The sequence below is a fragment of the Somniosus microcephalus genome, chromosome 4 (genome assembly GCF_052327205.1).
Source record: "Somniosus microcephalus isolate GS21.2 chromosome 4, FLI_Smic_1.0, whole genome shotgun sequence".
NCBI classification, from domain to species: Eukaryota; Metazoa; Chordata; class Chondrichthyes; order Squaliformes; family Somniosidae; genus Somniosus; species Somniosus microcephalus.
In genome coordinates, this window is record NC_140990.1 from 288,546,509 (window position 1) to 288,570,882 (window position 24,374).

The following is a 24,374-nucleotide window of genomic DNA, read 5'->3' on the forward strand; positions in this document are numbered from 1 at the left end:
AAATCGGCATAACCAGCATAAATGATCGCAGAAATTTAAGTGCAAAAAAAGCAGGTCCCGTCCACAAAACTGGCCACATCCTCAGTGAATTAATCACCGATGGGAGCTTCCGCTAATTGTGCTCGTTTGCAGGCCTTCGTTGAGGCTCTAAAGACTAAGCTAGATCCTTTGGGCGCTAAAGGGTACATTTCAAAATGTTTTGAACGTAATTTTTTAATGAAGAAACTGACTACTGTATCCCAATATAACTGGAAAATAGTTTGGTATATTTTTTAAAAGCCATTGTCAGTCATTTAAAATTTGGTTACTCTCAGGTGGTGGATTGACACTTTGATTAAAAATGCTTATTTTTTGTGATTAAACCCATTTTCAACTGTATTAAAATTTCACAAAGTTATTACTTTTAAAAATATCAAGCAATATTAATACCAATTTTTATTGTTTTAAAACTCCACAGAACAGGTTTATGGCAGATTTTGCATTTGGTGATATGCAAATGAGTTTGAGCAGAAACTCGGAGGAGGGGTGGGCTAGAGAACGGGGACGGGACAACTTTTCAAAACGGGCGCAATTTGCACCTGGGTCGCCAATTGTGACTAAAGCAGAAACTCTACCCCAGAAATTTTGCTACTGGAACTTGGATTTCATTACTGTATTTCTAGCAGATTTCTGCAGTGTCACATTACTTTTTCCTTTTAAGGGAAAAGTTAGATGTGATAAACTGAAGAGTTGTGTTGATTAAAACCACAATATATTTGGCAAACACACTTTTTTTTAATCATTCATTTAGCACCTTTTCAGTTGTATAGACTAGACTGTTGTAACTACTCAGTACATTTCTTTCAGACAGCATTTTATTTATTATGGCATAGGGCAAGGGTGTCCAAGCTATGCCGTGTGGGCCAAATGCAGCCCACAAAACCTAGGTAACATGGTTCTTTTTGCACTTGTTTACTCGTTGGTTTATCCTGTTTGAATTTCATGGGCCTGAAGTTTTGCAAAAAGCTCTCTGGATTTATTCACGAATGAGCCAACAGAACTAATGCTAAGATCTGCTCGTACCAACACCAGCAGCATACGATTATATAAAACTAGCTGGAGTGCCCGGCGGTGCTGAGGGTTTTTGAGGGCATGTTATGAAAAAAGTAGAAATATATATGTTTGTCTGTGTGGGAAGGAGAGAGGGAAAGAGAGAGACTGCTGGTGAAGAAGGGCGGCCGCCATTTTGTGAGGCCGGTGGGAAGTTCCTTCACTCCCTGCCCCCCTCTCTCCCTCCAACTCGCCACGGTACCAGAACGGAGCATATCCGACACCGGGAGTCCGGGGTTCCTCATGGTTAACGCGGCGGGCCTTTGGATCCAGTTGGCCGGGCGGCAGTGGAACGCCTTTCGCTCTGGCCTCCCGTGTCCGATATCGGTCGGGGACGGCTCGTGTGAAAGCCACGGTTTTCCCGGTCCCGCACTCGGGGGGGGGGGGGGGAAGAGAGAGAGAGAGAGTTTTTTAAGCTTCAGGCCCGGCCGGTCTGTAATGGCCGCCACTCGCCTCAGTAACGGCAGTTTGAAGGATTAGGCCCCGCCCACAAATGCCATGAAACGCCCCCCGTGACGCATCAATTGGTCAACCATCAGGTCACTGAACTGTAGGATTGGTCAACCATCACGTCACTCAACGCTAATGAGCGGTAGGATTGGTCAACCGCTAACGAGCGGATTTTTTCCCGTTTTTTGTCTACTGTCCGAACAATTTTTGTCTGACCAAAAAGTAAAGACACCTAGTAGACTCCCCTAATCATAAGCTTTCTTTTGATATAACATGTGTAGGTACACTCTAACTTTTGAGTGATGCCCGGACAGACAGAACTATCATATAGATAGATTAATGTGATTTAAATTTTTTATGTGGTCTGCAAGTCTCTATATACATCTAAGTGGCCTAGAAAGGCCTAAAGCTTGGCTGCTGCTGGTATTTACCCTGTTCCATGGCATTCCATTTCCAGTTGGTGCATTACAATGTTTTATTTAACAACTGCATTCCTTTTTAGAATCAAAATATTACATCGCAGAAACAGGCTATTTGACCCTAAGAGTCCATGCTCATGTTTTTCTCCACATGAGCCACCTAGTTTTCTCCCAATCTGCTTGAACTCCATAACCTTTTCAAGCAACTGTATCTAATTCACTTTTAAAATACTATGTATCCTGCTGATGATTTGTGGCAGAGAATTCTACATTGTAACCACCCACTCGATTTTTTTTCTGACTTTCCCTTTAATTCTTTTTATGACTACCTTAAATTTGTGCGATCTTGTCAAACGGTGGAAACATACTTGCAGTTTACCTTGTATCATATCGTGCCTTCTAGAATACCAATTCTTAGAAGCATACTACCGTGGAAATAATATTCATTTTATCTATTTTATTCAGGTTAATATTGTATAGTCTGTTAAGAACATGGCAACATTTATTTTGTTGTTTTTATTTCTGTTGCAACATTTTGCTTTATAGTTATTCAGTGGTATATATGACCGTGTAAGTAACATGTATTTCTGTAGCACTGTCAAGCAAGTCACTCCTGTCAGAGGTATTTGACCTCGCTTGCCTCTGGTATAGCTTAGCTCATTGAACAAGGATTTTGTTAGCTATGTATCCACTGGTACAGTGGAATGCTGTCATGAGAAGATTCAATATAGGAACAGCAGTAGGCCATTTAGCCCCTCGAGCCTGTTCTGCCATTCAATGAGATCATTGCTGATCTGCGACTTAACTCATACCCGCCTTTGTCCCATATTCCTTACTACCTTTGGTTAACAAAAATCCATCAATCTCCGATTTAAAATTTAACAATTGATCATGTCAGAAATCCCAAAGAAACTATTATAGAATCGGGGACAGCGACTCAATAAAATTAACGTAAGTAAAATAACAGTAATGAAGAATATAATGGCATTAAAAATCCCCAGGGCCAGATGGTTTCCATTCCAGGTGAGAGCACTACAGATGCCCTAACTATACTCTTCCAAAGTTCTCTAGATTCAGGAACCGTCCCTTCAGATTGGAAAATTGTGCATGTCACTCTGCTTTTTAAGAATGGCGAGAGAGGGAAACCAGGGAAATTGCTAAGAATCTATAATTAAGGATAGGGTGACTGAACACCTCAAATTTTCAGTTGATCAGAGAGAGCCAGTATGGATTTGTGAAAGGCAGGTCTTGCCTGACCAGCCTGATTTAATTTTTTGAAGAGGTGTCTAAAGTAGTGGACAGGGGAATATCTATGGATGTTATTTATTTAGGACTTCCAGAAGGCATTTGATAAAGTCCCACATAAGAGACTGTTATCGAAAGTAGAAGCCCACTGAATTGAGGGCAAATTATTGACCTGGTTCGGAAGTTGGCTGAGCGGTAGGAGACAGTGGGTAGGTACTCAAATTGGCAGAATGTGATTAGTGGTGTCCCACAGGGATCTGTGTTGGGGCCTCAACTATTCATAATATTTATTAACTACTTAGATGATGGCGTAGAAAGTCATATATCCAAATTTGCCGATGACACAAAGATAGGTGGCAGTGTAGATGAAAGCATAAAATTACAAAGGGATATTGATAGATTAAGTGAATGGACAAAACTGTGGCAAATGGATTGATTTCAATAAGTAAATGAGGTCATCCACTTTGGACCTAATAAGGATCGAACAGGGTACTTTCTAAATGGTGAAAAGCTGAAAACAGTGGATGTCCAAAGAGACTGGGGGGGGGTCAGGTACATCGCTCATTAAAATGTCATGAACAGGTACAGAAAATAATCAACACTGCAGGAGTACTATGAGCAGTTCTGGGCACCACAATTTAGGAAGGATATCGAAGTTTTCAGGCTATTAAGGGGAGCAGATAGGGTAGATCAGTTAATTTTAAATCGGAGATTGATAGCTTTTTGTTAACCAAAGGTATTAAGAGATATGGGCCAAATTGAATGGCGGAACAGGCTCGAGGGGCTGAATGGCCTACTCCTGTTCGTATGATCTAGCATAAATTGGTGTTTGTGGAAGAGAGTTCCAAACTCCTACCACTCTGTGTAGAAGTGTTTCCTAATTTCACGCCTGAAAGGCCTGGCTCTAATGTTTAGACTATGCCCCCTGTCCTAGACTCCCCAACCAGCGGAAATAGTTTCTATCTACCCTATCTGTTCCCCTTAATATCTTAAACTTCGATCAAATTATCCCGTAACCTTCAAAATTCTAGGGATTACAACCCTAGTTTGTGGGATCTCTCCTTGTAATTTAACCCCTGGCGTTCGTGTATCATTCTGGTAAACCTACGCTGTACTCCCTTGAGCCAGTATATCCTTTCTAAGGTGTGGTGCCCAGAACGGCTCACTACTCCAGATGTGGTCTAACCGATGTAATCATTCTAATACCGTAAATTTCAAATTCTATTTCACTTGCAGGACAGTTCTACAACTTGTTTTTCATCAATTTGGCACAGAATCTGCAGTATAACTTAAGTCCTCCATTTCAGATTTCCAGCATCCGCAGCATTTTGCTTTTGTATAAGGTTTATATGCTGCTTTTTTTAAAATAACTCTAGAAATTATGGTTTGCTGTGTGATGTCAGATCATTTGTTCCCAGCTAAAAGTAGATCTCGCTGAGGGAGGGAAAACGGTGAATCACATCAGAACTTTGGTGGGCTGGGGCATCTACCTGTCCTCTGGCTGTGCCTCAACCTCTGACACTGGCCAGTTTTTTTGATCAGCCTTATTTGCATAATTTTGGCAGGGAGCCGCCTCGGAGGGAAGAGGAAAATCATTGCTGCAGGTCTGTGGTCCTGCAGCAGCAGAATGTGGCTGGCTACTTTCACAGTAGCTGAAGGGCAATAACTTTAAAAATGGGATTAAGGCAGAAGATGAAATCTCAAACGTTTAATTTTTTTATTAAAGATTAAAATATGGAATTTTTATCAATAGGAACATTTGACATTCCACAAATATAAAATTAGTTTTTCAGGGCCAGAAAGTAATTATGACTTGGTACGCCTTTTAAAAATCGAGTTACACCTCACTGAACAAGAACCAGGCTGATACCTGCGATGGCAGGAATGACGTATGAAGAGAGATTGGGTCGATTAGGCTTGTATTCGCTAGAGTTTAGAAGAATGAGAGGGGATCTCATTGAAACTTATAAAATTCTAACGGGACCAGACAGACTAGATGCAGGAAGGATGTTCCCGATGGCGGGGGAGTCCAGAACCAGGGGTCACAGTCTAAGGATAAGGGGTAAGCCATTTAGGACTGAGATGAGGAGGAATTTCTTCACCCAGAGAGTGGTGAACCTGTGGAATTCTCTACCACAGAAGGCAGTAGAGACCAATACATTAAATATATTCAAGAAGGAGTTAGAGATACTTGTTAAGGCTAAATGGATCAAGGGATATGGGGAGAAAGCAGGGACAGGGTACTGAATTTGGATGATCAGCCATGATCTCATTAAATGGCGGAGCAGGCTCGAGGGGCCGAATGGCCTACTCTGTGCCTATCTTCTATGTTCCTATATTCGGGGGGTTTTAACAGCAATATTACAGCGTACAAGGGGAAGTTCATGTCAAATCACTGATTCTGTGCTGTCTGCAGGATCTTCAGCGCGTCCTATAGAGGAGCAGGAAATCACTGACAGTAAATGTGGAAATCCAGAAGTTGATGTGCGGATGCCAGAAGTTGCTCTGTTTCCTAGGGTAATGACAGTGAACGCTGACTATATCGCCATCATACAGATGCAAATTCCGGGCCATGTTTGTTGGGATCAGGAGAAAAAGAACTCTAATTCATAAAGCACACTTCATGATAAAACTCTGCTGCCCATGTCCAAACTCTCTCCAAGTCCCGTTGACCCCGCACCCATGTGCTCACTGGCCTACATTGGCTCCTGGTTAAGCAACGCCTCGATTTTTAAATTCTCATCCTTGTTTTCAAATCCCTCCATGGCCTCGCCCCTCCCTCTCTCTCTAACCTCCTCCAGCCCCACAACCCTCAGATATCTGTGCTCCTCCAATTCTGGCCTCTTGCGCTTCCCCGATTTTAATTTGCTCCACCTTTGGCAGCCAAGGCCCTAAGCTCCGGAATTCCCTTCCTAAACCTCTCTACCTCTCTTTCCTCCTTTTTAAGCACGCTCCTTAAAACCTACCTCTTTGACCAAGCATTTGGTCATCTCTATATCTCGTTATGTGGCTCGGTGTCGATTTTTGTTTAATGCTACTGAGAAGTACCTTGGGACGCTTTACTACGTTAAATAAAGACGCTATATAAACAGTTGCAGTGGTAGTAGTAGTACGTGTAGTCACTAATAATATAGGCAAGTACTGCAGCCAAATTTGTACAGCAACATCCCACAATAGCAATGAGATAAATGTCCAGATAATCTGTTTTATAATGTTAGTCAGGGCACCTTGGGATACTATTGTGGGATCTTTTATGTCCACCTGAGAGCAGATGAGGGTTCTCTTTTTAATGTCTCATCTGAAAGACACCACCTCTGAGAGAAAACTATGCGGATCTTTTCTGAAGCGAAGAGGTTAGGAATGCAAGAAGATACTTGCGAGACCCCATGAAGAATGCAAGCTTGGAGTGTTTAAGTTGTACCAATTAAACTAAATTAATCTGATAACTATTGCTCTGTATGTTCACCTTAATAAAGCAGCTTAGTTTGAACTAAACCTTTTCTTCACTTAGGGTTAATTTAGACTGTCAATGGAGAGATTGAAGAACTACGCTTCCAAAAAACTGAGTATCCGGCTCAGTTTACAAGGGATTTACTTAATGTTGGGCGTTTCAAATCTGGGGCGATAATTGATGAAGACTTTAATCTTTTTATTAAAGCATAAAGAAACAAAAGTGTTAAATTGACATAGTAGCCTAAATGAATTTGCTAATCGATATTTTTAAAACACTCCGGATTGTGACCTTAAACATCCGGTAATTGAACTGAACCGTGCCAATATTTACTTTGCATCATTTAGACTTTATGACCTTTTAAAGAAACTCACTTCATCAGCAGAATAATGCTTTCTGCATTACATGGTGTAACTTGCAACTTAACATGGGGACAGAGCTATTGCAAAGCTGCTGTATCTGGAACTTTGAGTCGGGATTACTGGTGCGTTGCCTTGTGACTTCTTTTCTCACCCCAATTCTCTTGGGCCTGTCACTTTTGTGAAGTTAAGAGTATGCAGATGAACGTGAGGAGGACATGGGTTTTGTGAAAGAAACTACTTTTGTGGAATGGGGAGTTGTTTACCCAGCATTGATAGTGGCCGAGAAACTGCTCTATCTCCGGATTGAATGGTTGCTCGACTCGATCTCGGGTAGAGTGGTTTCTCGGCCACTATGGATGCTGTGTAAAGAACTCTCCATTCAACAAAAGCATTTTCTTTCACAAAACGCACTGCTGCCTCTTGCTGACCTGCATGCACAGACCTCACCAGCCTCCCGAATCAAGGAAAGTGTGTGCAAACAGCAAGAGGGGCCATCCTTTCCTGCCCCAGCGGTGTGTCCATACACTTTCAGTGGCTGCTGGCAGCTCTTCTTCCCCCTAACCCAGCCATAGTCTTCTTTCCCTCTGCTCTGATGGTGGATTTGCTTCTTTGAGGAGCTTTGGCTTTGGGGAGTAAAGGTGGATGGGTGTCTCGTTCTCTCTTCTGTCCTGTAGAGTGATGGACAAGCCTGTGAGTCCCAGCAATCCGTCTTCCTGCAGATTCACTGCTCAACCAGAAAACTGCAGTTTCACTCCTGCACATAATGTGACCTGTTGTGTTTTCCTCTCCAATGTTCTCGATCTGTTCTAAGACTTGTCTTTGGAAGCTTCAACCTGTCATCGCATTGCCTCTTTTTTTGGTCCTGTGACTGCCCTAATGCTGCTAAGTAGAACTGAGAAACTCTGTTCATTACTGAAGTTACACTCTGCTTCAAGTGAGAGCGGTTTGAAATGAAACGGGAATTCAAATGGCTTGCTACTGGAAATAAGGCTTGGAACATAAGATGTCAATTGCAAAATTTACAAGGAAATTATTGAAATTGCTCATGATCGAATTTTCTGTGTTAGAAATGCTTGTAACAATAAGGGCCGATTTTGTATCTCCGCAGGAGGCCCGATCAGTTTTGTTCTCGGGCCTCATTTATGTTGAGTAGATGAGGTGCAAGCACTAATCGTGCAAATTATAGGCCAGGCTAAGGAGGAAATCCGATGGGGCGGCTGCTACTCAAAAGTAGCCTGCAGCCTCAAAGGTGAGGTGCTCTTTTCAAAGGCTTCTGCTTGCAAACATGCTTGGGACCTTCTACCAACGTTCCCTTTAAGCTGCACAGTGCTCTGCAGCTCCCGCGCAGCCGGTGAGCCGGCTTTTAAATAGGAAAAACCACACGTGCGGAATAATGAATGAGACACGCACCAAAAAACATTGAAGAAAACATTGCCTCCTACATTGCACTATGGGTTCACATTTGGGTCATAATTAGTATGTAGACATTCATGTAACACAGTAAAATCTTTTGAAACCTTTGTATGCAGAGAGTACTCCCTGTAGTAGCTGTTGCCCTGCAGTGTTCATTGGCATGATGCAAATGTTGGTCCTTGGGCACTTGCAATGTATTTGAGGATAGAAGGACTGGGATAGATGTTGAACATGACTGTTAATACAGGGAATTTTCAGCTGAAATGCTTTTCGGTGAGCTGCTGCTAAAGAGCAGTTTCCACTGCAGCCCCCGATTCCTTGCCATCTTCTCTTGTCCGTGTGGTCTCGCTCATCACACTGAAGGCCTTCATCTAATGGTGGTTCCATGTGTTTTCTCCATCGCAGAGCAAAGATATGCAGCATACAACAAACGACTATCCTATCTGCACATATTAGAAGAAGTTAGGGAACAGATAGCAGAGGCACTATTATGTATAGATATAAAAATTCATTAGATAAGAGAATAGTGTCAGAGTACTGGCAAACAGCTAATGTGATTCCTGTATTTGAAAAGGGAGATAGAGCCAACCCAGGGAACTATAGGCTAATTAGAGTAACATCGGTGGTAGGAAAGATATTGGCCTGGATTTTGCGGTCAGCGGCGAAGTGACGATGCTTGCTACTGACCTCCCAGAAAGCTGCCCTCAAAGATTGAGCAATCGCTGTGACGTTGATTTCCCCTCTTCCAACATTAATGCTGGGACCACTGTTAACAATTTATATTAAGGATTGAGACTTTGGAATCAAAAACACAATTTTGAAATTTGTGGATGACACCAAATTGGGGGGATAGTCAATACTGGGGACTGCAACAATTGTTTTTAAAATTAGCACGGTGGCATAGTGGTTAGCACTGTTGCCTCACAGCGCCAGAGACCCGGGTTCGAATCCGGCCTCGGGTGACTGTCTGTGTGGAGTTTGCACATTCTCCCCGTGTTTGCGTGGGTTTCCTCCGGGTGCTCCGGTTTCCTCCCACAGTCCAAAGATGTGCGGGTTAGGTTGATTGGCCATGATAAATTGACCCTTAGTGTTAGGGGATTAAATACGTGGGGTTACGTGTTGGTGTAGGGGTTACGGGGATCGGGTGGGATATGTGTCGGTGCAGGCTCGATGGGCCGAAATGGCCTCTATCTGCACTGTGGGGTTTCTGTGATTCTGTGATGTGGGCGCTGCTGGCAAGGCTGGCATTTATTGCCCATCCTTAATTGACCTAATTGACCTCGAAGGTGGTGGTGAGCCGCCTTCTTGAACCGCTGCAGTCTGTGATGAGAAGGTACTCCCACAGTGCTGTTAGGGAGGGAGTTCCAGGATTTTCACCCAGTGACGATGAAGGATCGGCGATATACTTCTAAGTCAGGATAGTGTGTGACTTGGAGGGGAACTTGGAGGTAGTGGTGTTCCCATGCGCCTGCTGCACTTGTCCTTCTAGGTGGAAGAGGTTGCTAATTTGGGATGTACTGCCGAAGAAGCCTTGACGAGTTGCTGCAGTACATCTTGTAGATGGTACACACTGCAGCCAGGGTATGCCAGTGGTGGAGGGAATGAATGTTTAAGGTGGTGGATGTGGTGCCAATCAAGCAGGCTGCTTTGTCCTGGATTGTGTCGAGCTTTGGAGCTGCACTCCTCCAAGCAAGTGGAGAGTATTCCATCACACTCCTGACTTGTGCCTTGTAGATGGTGGAACGGCTTTGTGGAGTCAGGAGGGGAGACACTCGCCGCAGAATACCCAGCCTCTGACCTCTTGTTGCCACAGTGTTTATGTGGCTGGTCCAGTTAAGTTTCTAGTCAATGGTGACCCCCCCCTTCCTCCAGGTTGTTGATGGTGGGGGCACATTAATAAACTTGCAGAATGGGCATATAATTGGCAAATGAAGTTCAACACAGATAAATGTGAAGTATTACATTTTGGTAGGAAGAATAGGGAGGCCACTTATTACTTGGAGGGTGCGAGTCTAGGTTGGATAGGGGACCAAAGGACTCTGACTACAAATCACTAAAAGTTGCGACACAGGTTAGCAAGGCCATAAAGGCAAACCAAGCCCTAGGGTTTATTTCTAGAGGTATAGAATTGAGAAGTAGGGAAGTAATGCTAAACCTGTATCGAACCTTGGTTAGACCACACTTGGAGTACTATGTACAGTTCTGGTCACCAAATTATAAAAAGGATATCCAGGCACTGGAAAGGGTGCAGAGAATATTACAAGGATGATACCAGAAATGCGAGGTATACATATCGGGAAAGGATGAACAGGCTGGGTCTCTATTCTCTTGAAAAACGAAGGCGGAGAGGTGACCTAATGGAGGTCTAATGAAAGCATTTGATAGTGGATACAGAGAGAATGTTTCCACTTGTGGGGAAGAGCATAACTAGAAGCCATCAATATAAGATAGTCACCAAGAAATCCAATAGTGAATTCAGAAAGCATAGAAGATAGGAGCAGGGGTAAGCCATTCGGCCCCTCGAGCCTGTTCTGCCATTTAATGAGATCATGGCTGATCATCCAAATTCAGTATCCTGTCCCTGCTTTCTCCCTATATCCCTTGATCCCTTTAGCTTTAAGAAATATATTTAACTCCTTTAATATATTTAATAAGTTGGCCTCCACTGCCTTCTGTGGTAGAGAATTCCACAGGTTCACCACTCTCTGGGTGAAGAAATTCCTCCTCATCTCTGTCCTAAATGGCTTACCCCTCACTCTTAGACTGTGAACCCTGGTTCTGGACTCCCCTGCCATCGGGAACATCTTTCCTGCATCTAGTCTGTCTAGTCCTGTTAGAATTTTATAAGTTTCAATGAGATCCCCTCTCATTCTTCTAAACTCTAGCAAATATAAGCCTAATCGACCCAATCTCTCTTCATACGTCATTCCTGCCATCCCAGGTATCAGTCTGGTGAATCTTCGCTGCACTCCCTCCATGGCAAGAACATCCTTCCTCAGATAAGGCAACTAAAACTGCACACAATACTCAAGGTGTGGTCTCACCAAGGCCTTGTACAACTGCAGTAAGACATCCTTGCTCCTGTACTCGAATCCTCTCGCTATAAAGGCCAACATACCATTTGCCTTCTTAACTGCCTGCTGCACCTGCATGCTTACCTTCAGCGACTGGTGCACAAGGGCACCCAGGTCTCGTTGCACATCCCCTTCTCCCAATCTATTGCCATTCAGATAATAATCTGCCTTCCTGTTTTTGCCACCAAGTGGATAACCTCGCTTTTATCCACATTATATTGCATCTGCCCAATTACCCAACCTGTCCAGATCATACTGGAGTTTCTCTGCATCCTCCTCACAGCGCACACACCCACCCAGCTTTGTGTCATCTGCAAACTTGGAGATATTACATCTAGTTCCCTCGTCTAGATCATTAATATATATTGTGAATAGCTGGGGTCCTCGCACCGATCCCTGCGGTACCCCACTAGTCACTGCCTGCCACTCGGGGGGGGGGGGGGGGGGGGGGGGAAAAGACCAGTTTATTACAACTCTTTGCTTCCTGACTGCCAACCAGTTCTCCATCCAAGTCAGTACCTTACCCCGAATCCCATGTGCCTTAACTTTGCACGTCAATCACTTATGCGGGACCTTATCGAAAGCCTTTTGAAAGTCCAAATGCACCATATCCACTGGTTCTCCCTTATCTATTCTACCAGTTACATCCTCAAAAAATTCCAGTAGATTAGTCAAGCATGATTTATCTTTTGTAAATCCATGTTGACTTTGTCCGATCCTGTCACTGTTTTCCAAGTGCTCTGCTATTACACCTTTTATAATGGACTCTAGCATTTCCCCCACTACCGATGTCCGGCTTACCGGTCTATAATTCCCTGTTTTCTCTCTGCAACCTTTTTTAAATAGTGGGGTTACATTAGCTACCCTCCAATCCATGGGAACTGTTCCAGAGTCTATAGAATTTTGGAAGATTTATCGGCCTTCAATCCCATCAATTTCCCCAACACCATTTCCCTACAAATACTGATTTCATTCAATTCTTCCCTCTCATTAGACCCTATGTTCCCCGACATCTCTGGGAGGTTATCTGTGTCCTCCTTTGTGAAGACAGAACCAAAGTATGTATTTAATTGGTCAGCCATTTCTTTGTTCCCCATTATAAATTCTCCTGATTCTAACTGGAAGGGACCTACGCTTGACTTCACCAATCTTTTTCTCTTCACATATCTATAGAAGTGTTTACAGTCAGTTTTTATGTTCCCTGCAAGCTTACTCTCATACACTCTTTTTTTTCCTCCTTTGCTGAACCCTAAACTGCTCCCAATCCTCAAATTTGCTGCTTTTTCTGGCCAATTTACATGTCCTCACCTTGGATCTTATGCTATCCCTAATTTCCCTTGTTAGCCACGGTTGAGTCACCCTTTTTGTTTTACTTTTATGCCAAACAGGGATGAACCAATTCTGTAGTTCATCCATGCCATCTTTAAGTGTTTGCCATTGCCTATCCACTGTCAACCCTTGAAATAACGTTCCCCAATCCATCCTAGCCAACTCGTGCCTCATACCATCGTAGTTTCCTTTTATTTAAATTCAGGGCCCTAGTCTCTGGGTCAACTACTTCACTCTCCATCTTAATGAAGAATTCGATCATATTATGATCGCTCCTCCCCATGGGCCTCGCACAACAACATTGCTAATTAATCCTTTCTCATTTACATAATACCCAGTCTAAGATGGCCTGATCTCTGGTTGGTTCCTCGACATATTGGTCCAGGAAACCATCCTGTATACACTCTAGGAATTCCTCCTCCACAGTATTGTTACTAATTTGGTTAGCCCAATCTATATGTAGATTAAAGTCACCCATGATAACTGCTGTGCCCTTATTGCACGCTTCTCTAATTTCCCGTTTAATGCCATCCCCAACCTCGGCATTATTATTGGGATCTGTATACAACTCCCACTAGTGTTTTCTGCCCCTTGGTATTTCTCAGCTCTGTCCATACAGATTCCACATCATCAGAGCTAATATCCTTCCTTACTATTGTGTTAATCCCCTCTTTAACCAGCAATGCTACCCCACCTCCTTTTCTTTTTTGCCTGTCCTTCCTGAATATTAAATACCCCTGGATGTTGAATTTCCAGCCTTGGTCACCCTGAAGCCATTTCTCTAATTCCAATTACATCATATCTGTTTACATCTATTTGCGCAGCTAATTCATCCACCTTATTACGAATGCTCCTTGCATTAAGACACAAAGCCTTCAGGCTTGTTTTTTTAACTTAGTCCTTTTAGAATTATTATTTACTGTAGCCATGTTTGATTTACACCCTTGATTTCTCTGACTTCCACTTTTGCTTTTCTCCTTCCTGTCTTTTGTTTCTATCGTTGCTTCCCTTCTGTCTCCCTGCACAGGTTCCCAACCCCCTGCCATTTTAGTTTAAACACTCCCCCCTAGGACATCAGTCCCGGTCCTGCCCAGGTGCAAACCGTCCAGTTTGTGCTGGTCCCGCCTCCCCCAGAACCGATTCCAATGTCCCAGGAATTTGAATCCCTCCCCCTTGCACCATTTCTCTAGCCACGTATTCATCTGAAACATCCTTCTATTTCTGCTCTGACTAGCACGTGGCACTGGTAGTAATCCTGAGATTACTACCTTTTGAGGTCCTATTTTTAAATTTACCTCCTAACTCCCTATATTCAGCTTTTACGACCTCATCCTGTTTTTTACCTAGATCGTTGGTACCTATATGCACCACGACAACTGGTTGTTCACCCTGCCCCTCCAGAATGCCCTGCAGCCACCCTGAGACATCCTTAACCCTTGCACCAAAGAGTGGTGAGAATGTGGAACTCGCTACCACAGGAAGTGGTTGAAGCGAAAAGTATAGATGCATTTCAGGGGAAGCTATACAAGCATATGAGGGAATAGAGGGTTGTGCTGATGGATTTAGATGAGGAAAGATGGGAGGAGGCTTGAGTGGAGCAAAAACGTTGGCATGGATTGGTTGGGCCGAATGGCCTGTTCTGTGCAGTATATCCTATGTAATTTGAATCTGATGCCACATCTAGGGGATTTCCAGCTAAGCAGCCTATCAGAAGGAAGATTTCTCAGACTGCAAACCAGGTAGTAAAATGCACTGAATTTCCTTCACTTTTAATCATTTTACAGAGAACGAAATAAAGATTGGGATATGCACATGGGATTAAGGTAGAAGCTGAAATATCATGAGCAATCTTTAAAAAAATAAATTATTTAAATAAATTTTAATTTTTATCATGATGGAAAAAATTGACATTCCACAAATATAAAATTAGATTTTCAGTGCCAGAATGGTTGTTCAGCAGTAATTATGACTCAGTACACCATTAAAAAAAACCAGTTACACCTCATTCAACAAGACTTAACTTGTTGGGTGTTTTTAACAGCAATATTCCAGTGTAAAAGGGGAAATTTTCATCAGTTCAGTGATTTTAGTTGATTGCTGGCTCCGGGGAGTTCAACAGCGCTTACTGTGGAGGAGCAGGGAATGACTGGCAGCAATTTCTGGATTTCCACGTTTAACTGCGCATGTGCATACTCCAGAAATGGTGTCCAATTTGCCGAGTAATGACAGCAAACACTGACTGTTTTGCCCTCATTACAACTGTAAATTCCGGGCCAATGGCATCCTTAATCGAAGATGTAATTGAAAAACATCTAGAAACTGGAAATGTAATGAAGAATGGTCGGCACGGATTCCAAAAGGGAAGGTCATGCTTGACCAACCTTATTGAATTCTTTGAAGAAGTAACAAAGGGTAGATAAGGGTAATGCAGTAGATGTAATATATTTGGATTTCCAGAAAGCCTTCGATAAGGTACCACATAGTAGACTCATGACTAAGGTCAGAACATGTGGAGTTAGGGGACAAGTAGCAGAATGGATAGCAAGCTGGTTACAAATCAGAAAAGAGAGAGTAGGGATTAAAGGTAGTTACTCAGTTTGGCAAATGGTGGGAAGTGGCAGCCTACAAGGATCACTGCTGGGACCATTGTTCACCATTTACATAAACGATTTGGACTTTGGACTTTGGACTCTAATTTTAAAATTTGCAGATGACACCAGATTGGAGGCTGTAGTTAATACAGAGGACTGTGACAAAATACAGGAAGTCATGAATAAACTTTCATAATGGACGTGCAATTGGCAACTAAACTTCAATGTAGATAAGTGTAAGGTAGTACAATTTGATCAGAAGAATACGGAGGCCACATACTCCTTGGAAAATAAGTGTCTAAACGGGGTGGAGGAACAGAGGGATGTGGGGGTACAGATCAACGTTCCGGAACTGGCTTTTTCATTAAGTTTCGTGTATGCGTGAAACTGGGCTGTGCAGACTCTTTAGGTGCCGTGTACCCAAAAAACTACGAGGGAACTTTGGTACAGATATATAAATCACCAAATAGTGATGCAGGTTAATAAGGCCGTAACAAAGCACTGGGGTTCAATTCTAGAGGGATAGAATTGAAAAGCAGAGAAGTTATGTTAAACTTGTATAGAACCTTGGCTAGACCACACTTGGAGTACTGTGAACAGTTCTGGTCTCCATATTATAAAACGGATATAGAGGCACTGGAGAAGGTGCATAAAATATTTACTAGAATGATACCAGAACTAAGAGGTCATATCTATCAGGAAAGATTGAACAGGCTGGAGCTCTTCTATAGAAAACAGAAGACTGGGGGTGACCTGATGGAGGCCTTCAAGATTATGGAAGGGTTTGATAGGGTCGACGTAGAAAAGATGTATCTATTTGCGGGCGAGACCAGAGGTAGGGGCCATAAATATGACGGTCATTAATAAACCCAGTTGAGAATTCAGGAGAAACTTCTTTACCCAGAGAGTGGTTAGAATGTGGAATTCGCTACCATGGAATAGTTGAGGCAAATAGCATGGATGCATTCAGGGGGAAGCTAATTAAGCACATGGAGGAGGGGGGGGGGGGGAGACTAGAGAGAGATATGTTGATGGGGTTAGATGAAAAAGGGTGGGAGGAGGCTTGTGTGAAGCATAAACACCAGCATGGACCTGTTGGGCCAAATGGCCTGTTTCTGTGCTGTACAGACCTTGTAATACTGTCATATGGGACACACATTTTGGGTTGTATTGGAGGACACCATCGGACCTGTCCAGGAAGTGGAATCTTTGCTTGAGCACTCCAATGATCTGTACAATGAGGACTCTAGTTGAGTAACTGGTCTGATTGTAGCACAGTTCAGCTGCCAAGCATTGGTTCCTGAGACAAATCACAAGCTAAGTATGCAGCCAGTGACTCATTTTCTTCAGGGGCAAAGAGTGTGGGGAGATGGAGGATTGGTGCACGATGAAGCATCTTGGCAGCTACGAGGAAAGGAGGCACAGACCTATGTGATTCACTGCTGATGATCACACACCAGTTGCACATTAATGGAATATATGTGATTCACGAAGGCAGTGTGTCGTGTGAGGGAGCCCACATGGCGATGAGTGCATAGTTAATGAGGCTCTGGATGTGGGAAAAATTGTAATATGTGTGAACTCCAGAGCTTTATCCTGCTGCTTTTGGTTGTCCATGGGTAAAGTGATGAGCTAGCAAACATGGCATCGGTCATCTGTTGAGGGAAACTGCAGACTCACTGGCGTTACTGATATGCCCTGTGGCAGCCTGGAAGGAGCCGGAGGCAAAGATATGTACGAGTGTCAGGACTGTAGATAAGGTTCAACTAATACAGGCAGATCTAGATGTGCTGGGTGATTATGCCTGTGACTGGCAAATGATGTTTAACTTAGAAAAGTGCAGTGGGCAGAGTGAATGCTCGACACACATACACCCTTCACAAAAGTACTAAAGTTGGTGGCGAAAGAAAGGGATCTGGGCATTCTAGTGCATTGATCTCGAAAGATTCGTGACCAATAGCTAGAGCGGATAGATGCTGGGGTGTATTTCTAGGACCATTGAGCCAAAGCATACTATTTTGTCCTTTTACGAGACCTTGATTGGGCCGCAGTTAGAATACTGTGGCCTGGAGTTTCTGCTCAGTTGCACTGGTTTTTTCGGCGCAATTTCCCTGAAATTTGCGAAACCGGCGCAAAAGATCATGGGATGTTAAGTGCAAATAACATTCCGCACGCATCGATCTTTTATGCTAGTTTAAATAATACCGTGCTAGAATCCATCCCTGCCCACAAAAGGGGCCACGCCCCCAGATCGAATTAATCACCATTGTGAGTTTCCGCTATTTGCGCTCATTTGCAGGCCTTCGAGGAGGCTGTAAAAAATTAAGATGTTTTTGTTTTAAGTGCAAAGGCACTAATAGGCATGTTTTAAAAGCTTTTAAATATTTTAATTTACTTAAACTGTATACCAATATACACATGGCAGATGCAAAAGTTTTAATTGTAAAGATAATATAGATTTGTTCATATAATTGTTAAATCTGCTAATAGAAATGTTAGTGAAATTAATTTTAAAATATTTTTCAGATTTGAAGAAAACATTGGCTGTCCTTCTTGACAACATTTTGCAGCGTCTTGGAAAATTGGAGTCCAAAGTGGACAACCTGATGATTTCAAATGGGACAGGAATAAATTCTACTAATGCTACTACTACTGCGAGCCCCAGCTCTGGCACTGTTGAGAAAGTTAATGTGGCAGGTATGCATGTCATGTCTTTTTATATGCAAAATGCTTGTATAGCATAGCATTTAATCTTCATTGGAAAGTAACCAAAAATGTCACTCTAAAATATTGGAACAGGAGTAGGCTATTCACCTCCTCTATCCTTTGAAGAGTCTTTTGAAGTTTTTTTTTTTTACCAATTTGCACTTTTTAAATTCCCAGATTCTTCCTGTTTCAAAATAGATTTTCTCACTTTCCTTCCACCTCCCCTTCAATCCTCATTTGCATTAGTCTTCTCTGGTCCTGAGAGATACACCATGTATGTTACAGCATTGCAACCGAGCCTTGCCTGCCTCTGGAGAAAGTGCTGTAATTTAAATGGATTATTAAGTGAGTCTTGTGATTTTTTTATCAGGGAGCCCAGAAGAACCAGCACATGGAAGTGAAATGGGGAACCAAAGGTCTAATGAGAGTGAAGAACTTAAAGTAATTAATATTAGTAAAGAAAACATACTGGAAAAATTAATGGGACCAAAAGCTGACCAATCCCCTGGATCGGATGGCCTACACTCTAGAGTTTTAAGAGGTGGTTGCAGAGATAATGGGTACATTGGTTTTGATCTTCCAGAATTCCTGAGATTCTAGAACGGTCCCCAAGAATTGTAAGGTAGAAAATGTAACCCCACTGTTAAAGAAAGGAGGGAGAGAGAAAACAGTGAACTGGTGTCGGTTAGCCTGACATCAGTAGTACGGAAAATGCTAGAATCTATTATTAGATTATTATCGTGGTAACAAGGCGCTTGGAAAATCACTGATTATGCAGAGTCAGCACATTAGTTTACGAAAGGAAAATCGTGTTTGACAAATCTATTAGTTTTTTGAGGGTGTAACTAGCAGGGTAGATAAGGGGGAATCAGTGGAGTAGTATATTTAGATTTTCAGAAGGCATTCGATAAAGTACCACACAAGAGGTTGTTAGACAAGATTAGGGACTGGGGGTAATATATTGGCATGGATTGAGGATTGGTTAACGGACAGAAAACAGACAGTAGGGATAAATGGGTCATTTTTGGGATGGCTGTGTGTAACTGGTGGAGTGTCGCAAGGATCAGTGCTTGGGCCTCAGCTATTTACAATCTGTATCAGTGACTTAGATGAGGACGCCAAGTGTAATATATCAAAGTTTGCTGACAATACTAAGCTAGGTGGGAAAGTAAGCTGTGGTAAGGATGCAAAGAGGCTGCAAAGGAATATAGACAGGTTAAGTGATTGGGCAAGAAGGTGGCAGATGGAGTATAATGTAGGGAAGTGTGAAATTATCCACTTTGGTGGAAAAAATGGAGAAGCAGAATGGGCCAGAACTTCAGGTCCCCACGGGTGAGTACGCGCTGGGTACTCGCGCGTAGGCCCAACGAAAGTGCCAGTTTCGTGCATGCACTGCGCATGCGCGGGAAACCGGAACTTCCGTTCCCTTAAAGGAAGGGGTTCACAGGTCGAACGCATGCGCCGGAGAGGCAGCGCGTACGCCTGGAACTTCTGTTTTTTTTGCAGGTTTCTCCGGGAGGGTAAGTCTCCAGCAGCTACGCTTTTTAAAAAGCAGTCGCAAGGCCTGCTTTTAACAAGGTAAGTGGTGAATTAAGTAAAATTTAAAAAAAATTTCCACAAGTTTGTTATTTTTAAATACTTTAAAGAAAGGTAAGTTTATTTTTAGCCCCGTTAGAAACGAATTAATTTTTTCAAAAATTTAAATTATTTAAAATAGTTATTATGTAATTTATAGCTATTTTAAAAATGTGATGGTTTTTAAAAAAAATTATTTGAAGTTATGTTTTGGGGCTGAATTGTATTCATAGATTTGACAGGTCTTCCGGTCAAATCTATGAATACAGATGCCCTGCTACCATTGGTTCTCCATGGCCCACGTGATCCCAGGGGACGCTTCGAACTAACTGCGCCCCTGGGATACACAAGCACTGCGCGCCGGCAGTTGGAGCAGGCCCAGGATCGGAATCCCATGCGGGCCCACAGCACAACGATCTCCTTGAAATGTTCTTGGAGGCCTTGACGGGGTGAAATAAAGAGTAGATTTGCCTTTCTAAATCTAGGCTTTATTAACCTTAAAAACCCAGCAGCACATCTTCAACACCCAGTCCCAACCAAGGCTGTAGAGAACTGAATTTAAGAGGGCCACCACAAATCACATGACATCAACTACCAATGAGTTTACAGCATATATCTCAATGGCAGGAAACAGACAACCAATCATAATACTTCTTACAAAACAAGAAAAATCACCACATTCACCCCTCCTTTTAAAACATACTCCAACCGAAGTAGCCTTTACAATTTACAATTAATTATTTATAACTAAAACAATACAAATATAATATTTCAACAATTTTTTAAAAACATTACTATCAAATTATTTTAAGTCCATTTTCAATCGGTCGACCGGATATCTTGTTCGTGTCGACCTTCTTAACCTTGGTGAAATTCCTTGCCCTCCCACACCAGGAGACACGGAAGTATCTTCTGCAGGAAGGCTATCCATATCCTGATTATCAACGGTTTCCGGATTAGAAATCCCATCCGGAGGTAAACTAGGACAGTCATGAACATCCATCGAGGGCTGACTAATAGAATTATAATTATCTGCAATAGGATTGGAAATATTCGTAGTATCTGTGACGACATCCACATTATCTGAATCATAACTATTGTTAATATCCTCAGAAGAGGGCTGGCCACCACAAGGAGCCAAGTCTTTAATTGAAACAGTACTTTCTTTCCCATCTTGGAATCGAATATGAGCATATTGGGAATTTGCCTCCAACAGCTCCACCTCCTCCACTAAAGGATCATATTTTGACAATCTAACATGGGGTCGAAGCAGCACAGGTCCCTGCATAGTAAGCCATGAAGGTACCGAATATCCCGTAGTAGATCTCCGCGGATAGTTAAAGAGCCTTTCATGGGGGGTCACATTAGTAGCCGTTGAAAGCAATGATCTAATGGAATGCAGGGCATCAGGCAATACCATTTCCCACTGTGTATTCTTAAGGTTCCGGGATGTCAAAGCCAACATAACTGCCTTCCAAATCACCCCATTATATCGTTCGCACTGTCCATTACCCTGGGGATTAAAAGGGGTAGTTCTACTAGTAGAGATTCCCCGACTCTGGAGGTATTCCTTCAACTGGGAAGACATAAAAGAACTTCCCTGATCCGAATGGATATACGCAGGCATCCCAAAGATGACAAAAAGTTGAGTCAGACATTTGATAACTGTAGCAGCTGATACGTCTGCGCAAGGAAAAGCAAAAGGGAACCATGAAAACTCATCCACAACAGTAAATATATATCGATTCTGAGTCGTTGAAGGAAGAGGCCCCTTAAAATCAACGCTCAAACGTTCAAAAGGAGAAGTAGCCTTTATAAGATGAGCTCGTTGAGGCTTAAAGAAATTCGGTTTACACCGAGCACAGATAGAACATGATGAAGTCATCCGCTTGACGTCTTCAACTGAAAAGGGCAAATTCTTACCGCGTACGAAGTGTATCATCCTCGTAACACCAGGATGGCACAAAGCATTATGAAGATTAATAAGCGTATCTCCGTGAATCACAGAACAATAAGCCCTCGACAGCGCATCAGCAGCAACATTATCCTTCCCCGGACGGTAAACTATATCAAAATGGTAGCATGCCAACTCAATCCGCCACCTCATTATTTTATCATTCTTGATCTTTCCAAAATGTTTGACATCAAACATAAAGGACACAGATTTTTGGTCAGTTACCAACGTAAAATGTCGCCCCGATAAATAATGTCTCCATTTACGCAGTGCTTCTACTATTGCGTACGCCTCTTTCTCTATTGCGGAGTGTCTTTTCTCACTATTGTTCAAAGTACGTGAGGAAAAAGGCCACAGGTCTTCCATTTTGGTTCAGAGTAGCCCCAATTGCAAAATCGGAAGCGTCCGTCTCAATCACAAAGGGAACCTGCTCATCAATAGAATGCACAACTGCTCCAAGGATATCCTTTTTGAAATTATCAAAACACGTCCTGGCCTCCCATGATAGAGGATATGTCGTAACCCGAGTAAGGGGCCGGATCTTCTGCGAAAAGTTTGCAATCCCATTAGAATAATAAGAAAACAGTCCAACAACTCATTACAAAGCCTTAGAATTAGTAGGACAAGGTAAATCAATCAATGGTCGCAGGCGTTCTGGATCTGGTTTAATCTTGTTTCCCGAGATAATATACCCCAGTAGATTTACCTCAGTGGTCGAAAAGATGCACTTTTCTTTATTGAAAGTTAAACCAACTTTTTCCACAGCTTGAAGGAATCTTTCTAAATTAGAATCATGCTCCACCCTTGATTTGCCACACACCGTGATGTCATCTAAATATGAAAAGGTGTTCGAGAGAGAGTTATCACTTATAAAAGCATCCATTGCCCGTTGAAAACAGGCAACACCATTAGTAACACCAAATGGTACTCGGCAAAACTGATGCAGCTTTCCGCCAGCCTCAAAGGCCGTATATGGTTGATCCCTCTTAACAATAGGAATCTGATGATAAGCACTCTTTAGGTCAATAGTGCTAAAAACCTTATACTGAGATACTTTGTTGATAAGCTCATCAATCTTAGGCAAAGGGTACGCATCTAATTGAGTATACCTATTAATAGTTTGAGAGTAGTCTATCACCATTCGTTTCTTATGTCTCTCGTTAGTGGTGACAACTACTTGTGCCTGCCAGGGCGAACAACTAGGTTCAATGATTCCTTCCAATAAAAGACGTTGAACTTCAGAATTAATAAATTCTTTATCCTGACTGCTATACCTTCTTGACTTGGTAGCAATTGGCTTACAATCCGGCATCAAATTGGAAAAAAGTGATAATGGAGAAATGGATAAAGAAGTTAATCCACAAATAGATAAAGGTGGCTTAGTTCCTCCAAAAGAAAGACTGAGAGACTCGTGTAATTGAAGCACATCATGACCAATCAAAATATCCGCACAGAGATTAGGCAAAACAGATAGGCGTATATCGGTATACGTATTACCTAGAAGAATTAATTTCACAAGGCAACAACCAGCTACTTGAGGTGAGAGTCGTCGGAGCCATACACACCTGATAAGTAACAGGTGAAATTTTCAAACGCTTCTCCTTCACAAACTGAAGACTTATAAAACTCTCCGTACTGCCCGTATCTATAAGGGCCTTCACTTCTAACCCATTAACTTGGGCCGTAACTATAGCTTTATTTAGGCCATGAGCAAAGGCAGCAGAAACTGATGCAATAAACGCCCTATCTAAAGGCTGAGTAGTCGCAGAGGAGGCAATTGATTTACAAACACGTGCATAATGACCTCTCTTGCCGCATTTACTACACACAGCCTCCCGAGCAGGACACTTCAGACGAGGGTGCCGGGCGTTCCCACAAAAATAACACTTCTGAATCCTAGAGGCAACCGCAGCCGAAGTAGAAACTGTTTCAGAATCTGGTAAACCACTCCTATTAAGTCCACATAATTTCTTTTCATCCGGAACTGCCGAAACCACAGTCGCAGGCCGATTAAAAAGAACGTAAGAATCCGAACTTCTCTGAGCCAAATCCAATGTAGAGGCTTGCTCAAAAGCACTCTTGAGATCCAAAGTCTTATTTTCTAATAACCGCTGACTAATTGATCTAGACAGTAATCCATTAATAAAAGCATCCCGTACCGATTCTTCCTTATATTCTTCTGCCGACACGGCCTTATAATTACAGTTAGCACCAAAGCGCCGAAGTGCTTGTAAATAAGCATCCAAAGATTTTCCCACCTGCTGCCTACGGGCAGATAGAAGATGACGTGCAAATACCTCATTCTTTGGTTTAACAAAAATCTTTTCCAATGTAGCAATAGCCAATTCATAAGTTTCACAGTCCAAGATATACTTATACACATCCGGAGCAATGTAGTTGATCAGCATATTCAACTTATTTAGAGACTCTTGATCCAACACACCCAAAAAGTTTTTAAATGTACGATACCAGTGTTTCCATTTATCATCCGCTCCTGCAGAATTAGGGTCAGCATTAAATCGTTCCAGTTGAAGATATCGCTCCATTCTAACAAAAAGTTAATAAATTGAAATAAAGAGTAGATTTGCCTTTCTAAATCTAGGCTTTATTAACCTTAAAAACCCAGCAGCACATCTTCAACACCCAGTCCCAACCAAGGCTGTAGAGAACTGAATTTAAGAGGGCCACCACAAATCACATGACATCAACTACCAAT

General features: G+C 42.5%; 1 protein-coding gene across 3 annotated transcripts in view; it reads left to right on the forward strand.

The window, feature by feature from the left end:
• Positions 1 to 24,374, forward strand: part of mgat5 (alpha-1,6-mannosylglycoprotein 6-beta-N-acetylglucosaminyltransferase) — a 176,481-nt gene that overhangs the window by 23,336 nt on the left and 128,771 nt on the right. For all 3 annotated transcript variants that reach the window (XM_085986593.1, XM_085986595.1, XM_085986592.1), the window contains exon 3: positions 17,950 to 18,120. In XM_085986593.1, the coding sequence (XP_085842719.1) occupies positions 17,950 to 18,120 (171 nt within the window). The remainder of the gene's footprint in view (positions 1 to 17,949; positions 18,121 to 24,374) is intronic.